Source organism: Neodiprion pinetum, chromosome 2 (genome assembly GCF_021155775.2).
Source record: "Neodiprion pinetum isolate iyNeoPine1 chromosome 2, iyNeoPine1.2, whole genome shotgun sequence".
In the NCBI taxonomy this organism is placed as follows: domain Eukaryota; kingdom Metazoa; phylum Arthropoda; class Insecta; order Hymenoptera; family Diprionidae; genus Neodiprion; species Neodiprion pinetum.
In genome coordinates, this window is record NC_060233.1 from 42,161,495 (window position 1) to 42,175,474 (window position 13,980).

The 13,980-nt window shown below is 42.3% G+C and overlaps 2 protein-coding genes across 3 annotated transcripts; one reads left to right on the plus strand and one right to left on the minus strand.

The window, feature by feature from the left end:
- Nucleotides 1-5,495: 5,495 nt before the first annotated feature.
- Nucleotides 5,496-11,165, plus strand: LOC124211283 (lysosomal-associated transmembrane protein 4B). Its single transcript, XM_046610185.2, has 5 exons — nt 5,496-5,706; nt 8,837-8,909; nt 9,004-9,165; nt 10,205-10,358; nt 10,512-11,165. Exons 2-5 carry the CDS (start codon nt 8,838-8,840, stop codon nt 10,625-10,627), a joined length of 504 nt encoding a protein of 167 aa, XP_046466141.1. The 5' UTR covers nt 5,496-5,706; nt 8,837; the 3' UTR covers nt 10,628-11,165.
- LOC124211282 (UPF0764 protein C16orf89 homolog) lies at nt 10,564-13,951 on the minus strand. 2 transcript variants are annotated; one of them, XM_046610182.2, is made up of 7 exons: nt 13,619-13,951; nt 13,425-13,523; nt 13,193-13,342; nt 12,534-12,928; nt 11,984-12,119; nt 11,470-11,572; nt 10,564-11,409 (listed from the first exon to the last, which is right to left on the minus strand). In XM_046610182.2, exons 1-7 carry the CDS (start codon nt 13,761-13,763, stop codon nt 11,262-11,264), a joined length of 1,176 nt encoding a protein of 391 aa, XP_046466138.1. In that variant the 5' UTR covers nt 13,764-13,951; the 3' UTR covers nt 10,564-11,261. The 2 variants fall into 2 exon arrangements, with proteins under 2 accessions (XP_046466138.1, XP_046466139.1); XM_046610183.2 differs by having other exon boundaries at nt 12,630-12,928; nt 13,619-13,950.
- Between the last annotated feature and the right edge of the window lie 29 nt (nt 13,952-13,980).

Genomic DNA, 13,980 nt, shown 5'->3' on the forward strand with positions numbered 1-13,980 from the left:
AAAATATTGTTCAGAGTCTGCTCTGCGTTTTCCCTCGATTTTTTACCTTCAACGTAAATCCTCTGCAGTTTAAATGGTTTAAATTCGTCATAGAGCATCCTTTTTATTACGGAAACAAAGTTTATCTCTTTTAGATTCTCCCAAACGATACCATCTCTGTGTACAATGGCCTGGAAGCAGGATGTAGGAAGACATGAATCATGAGTGTGGTAACTAAATGCCGTTGATACTGTATTTGATTCCAATTGATATCGCGCAAGAATTTCTGCAGCCTTTGCATTTCCTGAATTACTTTCGTCCAGGTCATTGCTATCGTCTTCCTTTTCATGCGATTTTCTTTCATTGTGACGATTCTGACTGCAGCAATCAAACGATTTCCCTCTACTCGGCCGTTCTCTCTTAATATCGACTGATTCCCCAGCAATTCCTGACGCCACGATTACTATTTGGTGCATCGATTCAGCATCAGATGTAGAACTGTTGGAATCTCGATCATTTTCTTTCGAACAAATCGTTTTTTCACAGCAGATACATCTCCTCGAACTTTGAGCTAATTCGTCTTTCGATCTAGAAAATGAATGCTCAATTTGCGTTGCTACGGTGCGTGGTTCAACGGCTTCCTTTGTCACAGACAACGTTGACGGCTTCCTTTCAACCGCATTGAGGTCAGTTGATGGTTTTTTGTGAAGCTTGACACTAGTGGCCTCAACTTCTTCGTAGGGGAGCCCGAGGATCTTCCTGGTTTTTTCGGCTGGTGTAAGGTTTGCATCGTTGATGATACGTAAGCGCGAGTCATCATCAACGTCATCAGAGTCCTGACTTTCTATGCTCAACAAAGTAGTCAGAGACTTTGAGATCTTATGATCGGAAGGTATCTCCCAGTCCTTCGGACCAAAGAATTCGTTGTAAGTCAGACAACTGTAATTCATTCCTGACGCGTTGTCAGGATCTGGTGTTCTTGGTATTTTACCGTCCAAAGACTTCGAAGCCCTGCGACGTTGCGCTAAGGTCAGACTCCGACCCGGCTTGATCATTGGGAAAACAGATACACCATCTAACTCAGCGTAGTGAAGATCAAAGTAGTAAGATCTCAGCCGACGCCATAAGTATATTGAAGGCACTGCCGAGGGGAAAATATACGGTGAATAAAAGGAGGAACTGATCACAAGTTATAATCTCAGCAGTCCAAAATTCTTTAGGATCGAGCGGTTTACTGTATTCACGATTTTAAAATAAGAGGGAGGATTCACTCACTCATCGATATTATTCGAACAATGAGAAACTCCACAGCCAATAACCCGCACGGGTGCAATATCCAACAAAGCAACAGACCAGCAATTGTACAAATTATATCCGCAACGATGTTCTTCATCATCTGGAGGTACAGCCAAGGCAACACTAGGCGATGTCGATTTCCAGTGAATACTGGGTACAGCATGACGACGTAGAAGATGAGGTGAAGGTGGGTTGTATAGTTTCGAAACAAGACGACACACGAAACTACTGCAACGGCGAAATTACACTGATTATTATTGCGGTATGATAAGAATATTGATCGTACTAGCTCAACTACAGCTTCGTAATGCCGGTGACGCTCATTGGATATTGTAAATGATGACGAGATGTTTGGCAAGATTTCAAGAGTATATTACATGATACCCCCCTAAGGTTCAGAATAAAGTGGTATCTAGACCTGATCCAAGTCAGGCAGGCCTTTTGTTCTATTTACAAGCGTAACGCGTATCAACTGTCACAGACAGAACCCAAGCGATGCCACCGGTCTGATATCAGATTCGCACTTTCACAGCAGCGTAGACTTTGACGGTTATCTTTTTAATATTCGCAGAGTTGGTCTACTTGTACAGACACTGCACTACCACAACCTCAGCATAGATAGAATGCTGTTTTTTACTTATTTGCAGTTTGCAAGCCCGCTTTAATTAATTGAAAAAGAAACTAGCTTGATTCTTCTAAATTAGATAGAAAACTAATGGATCAGAAGTCAAGCGTGACACCGTGTTAAATTCAATTACAACAGGTTGTTACTATTCAATGAGAGTGATGAAATAAAATCGCGTGCCAATGACACAGAAAGATATTGATTTATTGGTTTGACGGAGCAATCCACGTTAGTTGGAACTATGAAACCTTCCAAGCCTGCGTAGCATCATTGATAGCATCTGGATCTGTATCAACAATGAACGACCTTTCTCTCTGTTCATTGTGACAGGCCAAACAGCCCCCAACCTATTAGGATAATTGAAACGGTCCTGCACAATTGACCTCCTCAAGCTATTAGGCTCATGCTTGATTATCAATTAGCTGTGCAAATAGCATAGGTCAATTGGACTAACTTGTCTTGAGCCAGTAGTCAATATGGTACTTCGCTGTAAAAGATGGCTCTGGACCGGGTAAGTTCCATATCGCCTGAACGTTACCATCCCAGGTGAACGAAAACCAATTCATCGCATTTCTGACCTAGAATATAAAGAGCGAAGCATTCCTCGTGGTATTCCACGAATGGATAACCGCAGGATCATTATCATAGTAGACTGGTTAATTGATGACTGACTCGACAAAGAGGTAAGTTACCGTGCCGAGTAAAGCCATGATTAGCAATTCGGTGTGCGGTGATATTCCAACAAGCTGTCTGAGTGTACGTCTAGGCATGTATATCCCGTTCCACCGCGATTGTGGAAGATCCTAAGCGACCTCCGCGCGCCCAGGTTGCCTGCGGCATCGGTTCTACTGATCATCATCAAACGGACTCGAGAAAATTTATAGCCTGGACTAGCCTCAACGAGGTTCAAGGATTCTCGATCACATGGCGTTTACGCACGTCAATAATTTTGAAGCCCAAACTGACTGCAGACCCTTCGTTGCTACGAGTTACCTACACGTCGATTTTTCCATCAAACAAGAGAAGGACACGATGCGCTGATGCTCGATTTCATTCGCAGTCTTTACCGGTTATCCAAAATACAATTCTTATTTCACGCGGACCTCTACTGATACATTTTACTGACAACGCTTAATAGCCCATGGATTAAGTACCTATAAGATGAATAATTTCGGACTCGTTTATTACAATCAGTTTCCTTTTTCTGAGAGACAACCCGTTTCTCAGTGGCAATTAAAGTCGTGATAGTTGGTTACTTCATATTCAGCATGTTGACATAGTGTCTCGAGAAATTTAAGCCACCGGGTAAATTACAAAAGCGTCAACACTGTCCAGTAGATAATATCAGAGCTGCTTTCTCGCATGTTCGATTAGGCGGTATACCGAGTGTAATTCAGAGTCACGGAACCTGTTCTCGTATTCCGAGAGGTATCGATATGTCTCGTGTCCACGTTCTGTGACGGCAGCAGTGTGTAACTGCGCATAAATATCGCGATTAGGTTTATGACACGGTAGGATAATGGTGCATAGCCTTGCGAGTAGACACTGTTACGTAATTATTCACATCAGGTGTATTACGAAGAGAACAAAAGGACCGAACGAGCTTGTATAGTAGAAAGTTTAGTGCGCGTGTAATGAATTTCCTTATCACGTAAGATTATTAGACACGCTACGGAAACTAATAACTACATCATTTATAATAAACGCCCGAATCACGTAATAAATCTTTAATCTTAAATCTCTCTTTACCAAACAGTATTCCCAACGAATTTCACCCTTTTCCTCGAATCTACATCACGTCCATTTGGCAAATGAGGAAAACCAGTCGCTGGATGAGATAAGACGCTGGTATTGACCCGATCGACATTTCTAATACATCTTTGCCGACCCAGAAATCTCAATATCACCCGTGAAGACAGCTGGTTTACTTAATACAGCGTCCACGTCTGCCTGCAGGTGAACCACACTTTGTCGACGAATCGATCGATAGACCGCCCTTTTAAAGCAAAGGTGCGCCTGACCCTGCAAACTTCGTTATTGGATAGGTAACTGATATCATAGTCGCTGTTTATTAGAGAACGATCGGAGCGACGCTCGTGCACTTTGTTTTAACGTAAATTGACGAGAAAGGCCAAGCGTCGCGTGTTACATCAGAGCCTACACCCGGTTAATCATGCACATAGTGGATACCTGCCAACACATCTTCAAGCTAAGCATCGCTCGCTTAATACAAAAAATTCACCGATAAACTACGTCGTGTAATAAATGCTCGATTTTACGAGTATAATAACCGTACCAGATGCGTAAAATGACCATTATTATTTACTTTGCATCGGCGATGCGGATACGACAATCAAAACCTACTGACCTTGCACTTGGATAAGTTTAGTAACGAGTTCAGTTGCGATAACGGATAATAAGCAAACGGAGCACATGTCATACACCGCGAAAGACTTGAGTACATGTATGTGATGACGATGCACGTACGAGCTTTGGTGTTTATACAGAAGCTTATAAACATATTTTCATTGCGTAAAGCAAGGCTGATTGTGTCGCGGGTTCGGTGTGTGGGAGGTCAGATATATTATCTCATCGCCTCCCGTGCCGTAATCGCGTAAGTTGAAGTAAATTACGAGCTTGGAATAAAAAATACGCGCACTCTCTAACATTCCTTTCTTTTCAAGCCCTCGTAAGATGACATGAAAAACTTGTGCTAACAGAATCCAATTAATCGTTCACCAATAAACACCAAACCGCGCCTAACAATTCCGCAGTTGGCTGTTCTCGTCTTTTATCCGAGAGATTACCGTCTCGGAGAAATTAGGATAACAGTTTTTGTTACCAAAATAGGAGTATCGCATCACCTTAATGTTCCTATTTCGTTTTTAGCACTAATTTTTATGAACAATGATTAACGGGACCACGATACGAAAAAATAAACTAATATATACGTACACATGTGTAAGTCCGTAAAGTGTACACATAAAAATAAATAAAAAATATTACAATAATCGGTAGCGACCTCTAAATATTTTCCAACTTCATCCGGTATTTACGAAAATAATTTTAAAAGTATTTGTCACAAATTTTCTCGAGAGACACCTTGAAAAAATTTAAAAAACGAACCAACCTACCGTACGCGTACGTACCTATCCATACTTGGTATTCCAGTGCAAATGATGACAGTCCCTTGACCTTCGTCTAACTCGTCTCTAAGTATGTACATATCTGCGTACTCGGCCTCTCCATGATATTCTCCGGAATCTTACAGCTGGCGACCTTCCTCGAATAGTGTTGTGAACATACGCAGTTCCTCGCTAATCGCAAAGGTGACGTAATGCACCTGTGAACTGGTACCCGCCCATATGCGCAACGCTGAAACGGAGTCTGCGTTAGTCCGGTGTGTGGGTCCATCTTTCGTGGCAATGAACGTAACGCACACACTCCGAGATGCCGATGGATGGAGTGGCACACGGTGATGTAGGTTGCCCGGGTGCCCACGTAGCGTATAGGTTTCCACACGGTCGGTGTAACGCTACCGAGACCAAGGTGGTGTTGGTCACAGTCACGCATTTGGCGCGGAGTCGTGGTCTTGGCACAGTTTCTTGCCATCCTCTCTTCGGATCGGACTACAGCGAACGATCTGCGCGCAATTTTAAATCGGGATCCGTTCTATGGTTTTTTTTTTTCTTGTTTTGTTAGTCAACGCTTTGCGTACATGGGAAGTAATCGCGCGACAGCAGTGACCATTAATTAAGCAGTACATGAAACAACTTTTGTACAAAAGGAACGAATTAGAGACACACGTGAGTATACCCTTCGTGCTGATTCTGTTATCGGGAAGTTTTTTACCCAACGGACGGACTGTGATTCGCGATATGTTGAAAAGGCGGTTGTTTTCTCTGTCTCTTTTTTTACGTCTTCTCTTTGAGGCCGCCATCGTTCGATCACAGGGCTTCTATGTAGACAGACGTTCGATTTCTTATCGGAGATTCGATCGGTGCAAAATGGCATCAAAGATGCTTCGACGCGGTTCGACGCGGCTTGACGTAACTTCCTTTCCGTACCTGGGAGTTGCTATCAGGCCAGAGCCAACTCCCAGGATTTTTTATCAAAAAAGGTATCGCGGTCCACCGGACGGCTGTCCACGCCTTTCAAGCACGGTTTTCAATACTTGATTGTCTTGGCGCATTATGCGCGGAAATTCTCTCGTCGACGCGCCAATAGCATGATAAAAACAAAAAAAAAAAACGGTGAATTAAGTAACCATGGCGGTCCACCGCGCTGCTTTTGACTCATATAACGCTGCGAAAGTTTCGTGAGAACGGCCCAATCCTTATTATCATCCACAAAACAAGCGGACCGTGAGATACCTCCTGGATCCAGTAAAATTTTACATCGGTTTCACAGTAAGAAGACCGCCTGCATCTACGCGTCTCGAACACCAGCAGCAGCTTGCACTTGACGGTCAAAAATTTCGAGTACCTAGTGTGCTTTCGCCATGCACTCGATCTCTGCATCGGTCAAGTGGTTTCAGATTATTTTTAACCGCATATGATTGCCATGTGGTTACTCACCTTCTATAAATAAAAGCTTCTTATTTTATGCGGCAATATTCGGATGATTTACGATTATCCCTAAATTTCACGCGCCCTTATATTTCGAGTCTTGAAGAGTCTGAGACGCCATTTGTCTGCCCAAGTTTTGTCAGCTCTTGGTCACTTGACCTTTTTCGCTATGCGTATGTACGAGGCAAACAAGGCCCGTGAGTCTTTCCTTATGAGGAGCGTCATCAGGCCTCGATATCGACTTCTTGTTCACGGTCATGTACACCGGTGACACCAGTTCTCTCCACCACGAATCGTCCCTGAGAGCCAGTTTCCTTTCTTTTCCGAAGTTATTGAGCCTGTTCAACGTTGCTGAGAAATTCTCAGATTACGCGGGTGTTGGCAAAAGATATTTCCTAATTCGAACTATGACACGCAATCCGTCATATATGCTCGAGCTGCTCATCGTCACCTGTTATCAAAACAATTTGAGAGAGATGAACGTATTCGACTCCACTGATGTGCAAAATTTTTACAACGAACAAATAAATATTCATGTAAGAATGTAGTAAACGGCCGAACGAGTTGTGCAGTAAAAAATAAGACATTTTATAAATTGCGGTATATTTACATTATACCGCAACTTTGACCATCGAAGCGAAACGTTATAAAGAAGAAAATATTTCTGTGTTCCATAGTTTAAAAAAATATATAATTGCAGTAACAAGTTATACTCCAACAATCATTTCACTTACGGCACCTAAAAGATCGTAATACAATTTCGAAGCAAAGAATGTTCCGATTTACCGGATCGAACTTTATCCTCGTTGTTCAATCAATTCGTCATCAAAACTGGAATTCACCGCGTGTTTCCTCAGGACGAATCCGGATGTACGTTCGGTGACTGTCTGTAAGTCGGAAATGTGTCGAAACAAGGAAATTACGAAACGGACGTTCAACACACGCAACTCGAGTTAATCGAATTGGATTTTATTGAAATAAAATAATACACCGTAAGCGTAGAAAACTGTTGAAAATCGCGTGAGTTTTCAGTAGAAATACTGAGCTGTCAACAAGTTCAGACTTTCTCTTCTGGGGTGCTTCAAGTAAAGTGTTCCAAAGAAATTCAGCTCGACAAGCTTCAGCTGCACTTAACAAGTCATCGTTTCGTAATCTTTCAAATTTCACCACTTTTCAGCAACGGTAAATCGTTATTTTCAAATTTCTCAAGCTTCACGTTTCGTTTGTTTTAACAAAACTCTCATAATTTCCCACCAATTATTTGTATACACTTCGGTGCAGAATATGCAAAGATGACGAAACTCAACTGCGTTACGTATACATATAATAACACACTTGCAGGGTGTACGTATGCCGTGAACCGGGTTTGTTTTAAAAAGAAGCGGGAATTCCTGCTCCGTTGTATAATTGAAACACGATGACCACCACGGGCCGGTGCTGCAACGCTTAATATTTCCGTTCCACTTGCCCCGCGGCTGCAACGCACGATGATCGAGGTGCAGAAGCAATAATTGTACAAAAGCTGAAAGGTTCAACGCGGCATTTGATAGACGGCTTTGCGGCTGATTACACAAACATTGAACCGCATCTGGCCCGGAAATGCCAGCATTGTCTATACCAGGCTAAAAGAAAGGTCGCCAATGGGCCGATCAGGCGGCCTGCTGCGAGAGGTCGAAAATAGCGAAGGTCATTCTAGGCGACCTATTTTCACCGGGCATTCACGAATAGACGTGAATATTAATCCACCCATATTACAAAGTTCGCTGTTTGGTACGCAAACCCGGAGAATGAATTCGACCGAACGATTAGCGCCGGCTTAATTAAAATCGTTAGCAGCGCTTCGTCGTGATGCATCGTGCTATTTCAAAGTCTGACACACAATTCCCGTGGAGTACAAAGTTGGCCTAGAAATATATATCCATTGGCCGAGCGAGCGTGAAACCGTGCCAAGGTTGATACGACACTCGCGGTCATTTTGGGGTTGATAAAGATTTGGAGAAGTATGAAAAGTGCAAGGGAATAAGGGGGAAGGGGAATAAAAAGAAGAACCGCGGTTTTCTGACGCACGATTCTAGGCAGAGTGAGAAAGCAAGGGAGCGAATCGACGAGTCGAGTCGACCGCGGTATTTTAAACGCATTCTTTATAACTTGTGTCAGCGCTAAAGTCTATCCCAATCCAGACATGACATCGCGATGTGTATTGTTTGCAGAAATATACGTATGACATGCGTGTTATGTCGTTACGTGTATATATGGAGACGTAATTGTACTGCGTCACGTGGTCGCGATATTATTTTAACCCAGTTTGTGTACAAATATGCGCGACGCAATTCGCCAGAGTAACATACGAGCTTTAAACCTCCTCCAGGATGCAGCTCACAACGTGCTGCCGGTGCTGCTCCCTAAGGACTGGGACCATAATAAGCGGAATATGTGGAATAGTGAGTGAAACTAGATAATTTTATTTTCGTTTCGATCACGTCTAGGATTGTGATGAAAATGAAAAATCATAATACCTACGATTTTCTGCCACAGATCCTTGCTGTGATCGCCATAATAATCATGCTGACAACGGAAGTCGAGTGGAAAACTATCGTGATTGACTTTCTGCCGCAGTCGGTAGTCAAAATCATATTGGCGATAAATTTGTGCATGACGATCCTGATCTCAACGCTGCTGATCATCGGAGTGTGCAAGGTAAGATATTTGAGGGCTTGGCAGCGACCCTGGATGTGGATGGTCGTTGACAGAATCAAAGAATGACGTAACTAATAAGAATTTCGGCGTGTATTAAAGCAAGAATCTTAAAATTCTCACGAAGAGAATATAATCTTATCGAAAAGTTTGCTGCAGACTCTATAACTGTATTTTTAACTTCGAGAAGCGAGTGACGTTCGCTCGGTTAAACTTGATCATTTAAAGAACCAACCGCAAAATGAATAGTACTTTTTAAATAGAGCTCGTGTGCTGCACGTTTGTTTATCCAACCGCAACTTTTTCTCAGCGTGGCTCTCAGTATAATAACTGAATATAATCGCAAGATGACTTAACCTGTTGTAGGATTTTTTTTTCTCGCACACGATACCCACAATTGTACAACGTGATTTGACGCTTCGTTAACCGCTCGATTTACCGTGATTAAATATGTCAGTCTAACCCACCGCGGAAAACGATCGCCGAGCGTAACAACTCTTTACACAAGCACACATTATTCTTCCTAAATACCGTCAACTTGACTAATTATTGTCGTAATAAATTTACCCTTGGCGTTCATCGAAACTTGCTTATTTATCCGCATCAATTTTTCACATCGTCGATCGGTCCTGGTGAAATTTTTACTCCAGCAAAGCTCTCTGTGCAAAGTATACGTTAGGAAGAATTTTCACCGACGGGATCTGCATTTTTTCGGAACACCTTGTGATTTATATCCATCTATTGATGCCATTCTAGTTTTTTGCGTATTAAATGAAAGAGGATGAACATTAAAATAGCTTATCTAAACGACGACTTTTTATTTTTTGGAGAAACGAGGAAATTGATGGAAAAATAACGATCTTTATGAAAGAATATTCTATAGAGGTAGCTTCGAAAATCGAATTCACTCGACGTGCAATCAAATAGCGCGACAAAGTATCGCTCCGCGAAGTTATTCTATTACCTGCAACATCGGTTTCCTCATACATTTTTGAAGCAGGCCAAACCCCAACGTTAACCTCACCAATTTTTACAATTACAGCGAAATACGTTTTTGATGCTGCCCTGGGTCGTGTTGGGTATTATGCTGGCCGTGTCGCTTTTGATCAGCGTAATATATACGTCGGTGATGCTCTTTATGAACGACGACGTACTCAACGGTTCTCTTTGGATAGTATTCGGTCTGATATCCGTTGGTGAGTAAACGTTCAACAATTGATAAATCTTCTAAAGACTCAAAAGAAGTCCGTTGTTGCCGAGAACTCGACGATTGTCATTAAAAGCTGGTGAAATTCCTCTGGTTATAAGATTTTTACATCTAATAATAAAACACTGTGTCTCCGTTGCAGTTGTTTACGTCTACATGTGGCTGGTGGTATACAGTTTCTTCCAACAATTGCGTTTCGAGAAGGCCAATGTGAGAATCGGGCCGTATGGAAGGCCGTACAATTACCGCAAGGCATAGGACTGCATACACGGACAGCGAACGATCGAAGAAATCGTTGGGGAGCAAAGGAATCTCGTTCAAATTGTAAAATAGTCATTATTTGAACAATTGTTTTACTTCCAAAAAATTTCACCAAAGCATCACACATGACAAAATATAGGTACATACATCGTCCGATTCATTCACTCTCGTCCCAATGCAATTCTGCACTATTAAGTATAAATGTGTCCAACACTTATACTCAGTGTAACCAAAGTAAGGATATTTTGCTGGTGCATAATATAAATACTCGGGTAAAAGTGTGCGAGCTGCGAAGAATTTTTTTTTTTTTATTTTCATCAAGTTTCGTTCCAAATTTTTTTAAGTTCATTTTCCCCATGTCATTGTTACACGTTAAACCTATACCGATATCGCACATTTTATACACTCACTTATCATCGATTCAGACCGCACAAGCATCGAATGAATGAACATGAATTTATTATACACATAATATTATTATACTGTTTTCTAACATTTTTATTATTTAATTGAATAAATTATTGTGTCATTTTTATTACCTCGTGTCAAACTTCGTCGATATTCAACGTTTCACCAGAGGCGACCGGCTCTTAGATACAAAAATTCGATTCAAACTTTTTTACCCACTGTTCTACACAGTCAAATCTGAAGTCTCAACGAACTGACGGATCAGCAGAGACAAACTTGCTGCGGCCAACGCCGTCGCGTGGTTGTCACAACCGTAGTCCATCCTTTCACTTTCCCGCTTGAATCTTTTTCGAAATATTTCCTCTCCAAATCTACGGGTTTGATTACCAAAGTAAATACCTACGTCAAGGTCTGAACAGCGCTGAACTCACCCTAAACTTGTGAAACAACCCGCATCGTTCGGCCAGCTCAGTATCAACGCCGCGTAATGGTCATTGGCAAACTCCATATAGCCTGCCATTCCGCAGAGAATGACTGCATCCAGATTTGAAGTGAAAAACGAGAAGGAGGATTTCAAAATTCATATTTCTTCCATGAAATACCTTGGAGCTTAGGTACGCCAGGGTGGCCACACATTTTCGGGCAAATAATTCCATGACGTTTCGAGGTTTTCCAAAACCTAAAACCTGGCTTTCTTTGACATTTTCCCAGTTCTAGTAAGTTACTGAAACCTAAATCGTTGGTACCTCGAAAAATTATTTCTAATTCACATGATAGAAAATTGATGTTTCCAGTTTTTTTCATGACCAAATTAAAAATCCCTTGAGAATTCCAGGTCTTCTGGGTGTGTGGCCACCTCGTACGCCGATAATTATATGGCAAATCGATTTTCATAGAGAGGAACGCTTTGTTCGATCATTAGACACAAAGATACGAAGTGCTCACCTTGCTCGCAGATCATGTCTCTTGACATTGCTGGAAAGTTAGTATCTTCCATATCGACTGCATCCTGTAACATAGCCGTGCAGTAGGCAGGTATAAGTTTGTCGAACGGAGTGGAGTCGCGCTCCATGCATCTTAGCTGAAAGAGCGAAAGCAAAATAAGATCAGTTTTTTTTCATATTTTTTATCAAACCCTAATACGTCACACTTCAATAGAATCGCATATAGGTCACACAGGCTGAAAATCGATATTCTGTTTCAACAATGAGTTCTAAAAATCGAAAAAATATACCTAGGTATTGTTTAATGATCGCAGAAAAAGCTCCCTCAATTTTCTTAACCAAAGTTTATTGTTTAAATATTGTAAAACATCGGCAAAGTTGAGGCAACGTGTGTAATGTTTGGGGTGAAATTCACCCAGAGTCACCCATTAGAGTTGAATGATTTTCATTCCTTACTTGGTTTCTTACATAAAGTATGACGTTTGGAGCCAGAAAATGCGGTTTCTATTTTCCATATTTTAGTTTTTCAAGTCTATAGTAAGTATACGTACATATTTTGTTATTTTTAATACAGACTTATCCGGGCCCCAGAGATCAGTATCCCAAACTGCTAATCCTGCACTGATTTCAATCAAAGATAAACTCACGGCGACAGCTGTCACGACGTACAGCAGCCTGTGCGCAAGCGGATACCCTCTGGGCCCGTCATTTCTTGTCAACATTTCGGCGCAGGGCTCCGACACCTGACAAAGGGGCTTCCTGTAGTCTTGAGCAAGCTGAGAGAGACACCGATCGCTTTCGGTCTCGTTCGGCGTCCCCTTGTAGAAACACTCCAGAACGGAAGATTCCGTGTTGTTCTCACTCGGTGGAGGTCTGGGGCCCAATAACCCGACGCTCCATGCAACAGGCCGTTGCCAAATCTCCGGCTGATTCAGTACTTGGTTCACTGATACGAAGGACGAAAATATCAGAAGGTTTGCTCAGCTTTACCCTCACGGAAAAAAACCCCAACTTGGGTGTAAATTCGTACCCCCAACTCATAGATAATGCTAATTTCCCATGAGAAAAAAAGTTAGGATTACGAATTTACACCCAAGTTGGGGATTTTTTCCGTGTGGGTATCAACTCACTTTTGCCTCTTTCCAAAGTTTTCTCAAAACCTTCCGTTATTTTTTAACTTTCATCTATCATTAACGCACATACAGCTTACATATCGCGGTTTCCTTAGTCTTCGTTAAAACTACTGTTGCGGCTTGTCGACGAGCGCGCCGGCAGAGTTCCAGGATGTCGATGAGGAAGTCTCGAAAACGAGGGTGAAAAACCGTCAGTTTCACGTGGTTCACGGTGCTTGCAACGTGGGCTGTGAAGGAAAATTTATTCACATTCAAGGTAAAATACTGCCTGGCGAGTGCTACTCCCTTAATGAGTACGTATCTACATGCCTTCAACTATGGTGAGTCCGAAAATCGCGTCGACGTTCATCTGACGAGGTCTCTGCGCCATGAAATCGACTACCCTGTAAAGCGCCAGGATTCTTTGTCCTGAAAAAGTCCGATCAATTGCGCAATTGGATCACTGTGTAGGATCGAGAATTCGATAACGATAAACGACGGTGATGACTGACTATAATGCTTACCCAGCTTGTGGTCACTTGCATTGTTGGAGTGGGTTTGTCTTGCGGAAATAATAACGACGCTGATAAGCGTCGAGATGCCGTGTAACAGCATCCGAAGTTTCATGACGACGATACTATGGGTTCTGATAAGGTGAGCACCTGGCATCGTCGCCTATATACGATCCCCTCCAGTCGACGCGTCACCATGGGTTGCAGGTCCAATTCTAGGAGCTTGCCAGCTCGCTCCGAGGCTCGGTGGTAGACATAAATTAAATCTCGTAACGTAGAAAAATCACGACAAGCTAAGGCGGCCGTAAAGTTGATCTCAAGATTCAAAGTACTTGTGGGTTTTTCGCCGCGGGACACGTCGAAATGAAATTTTT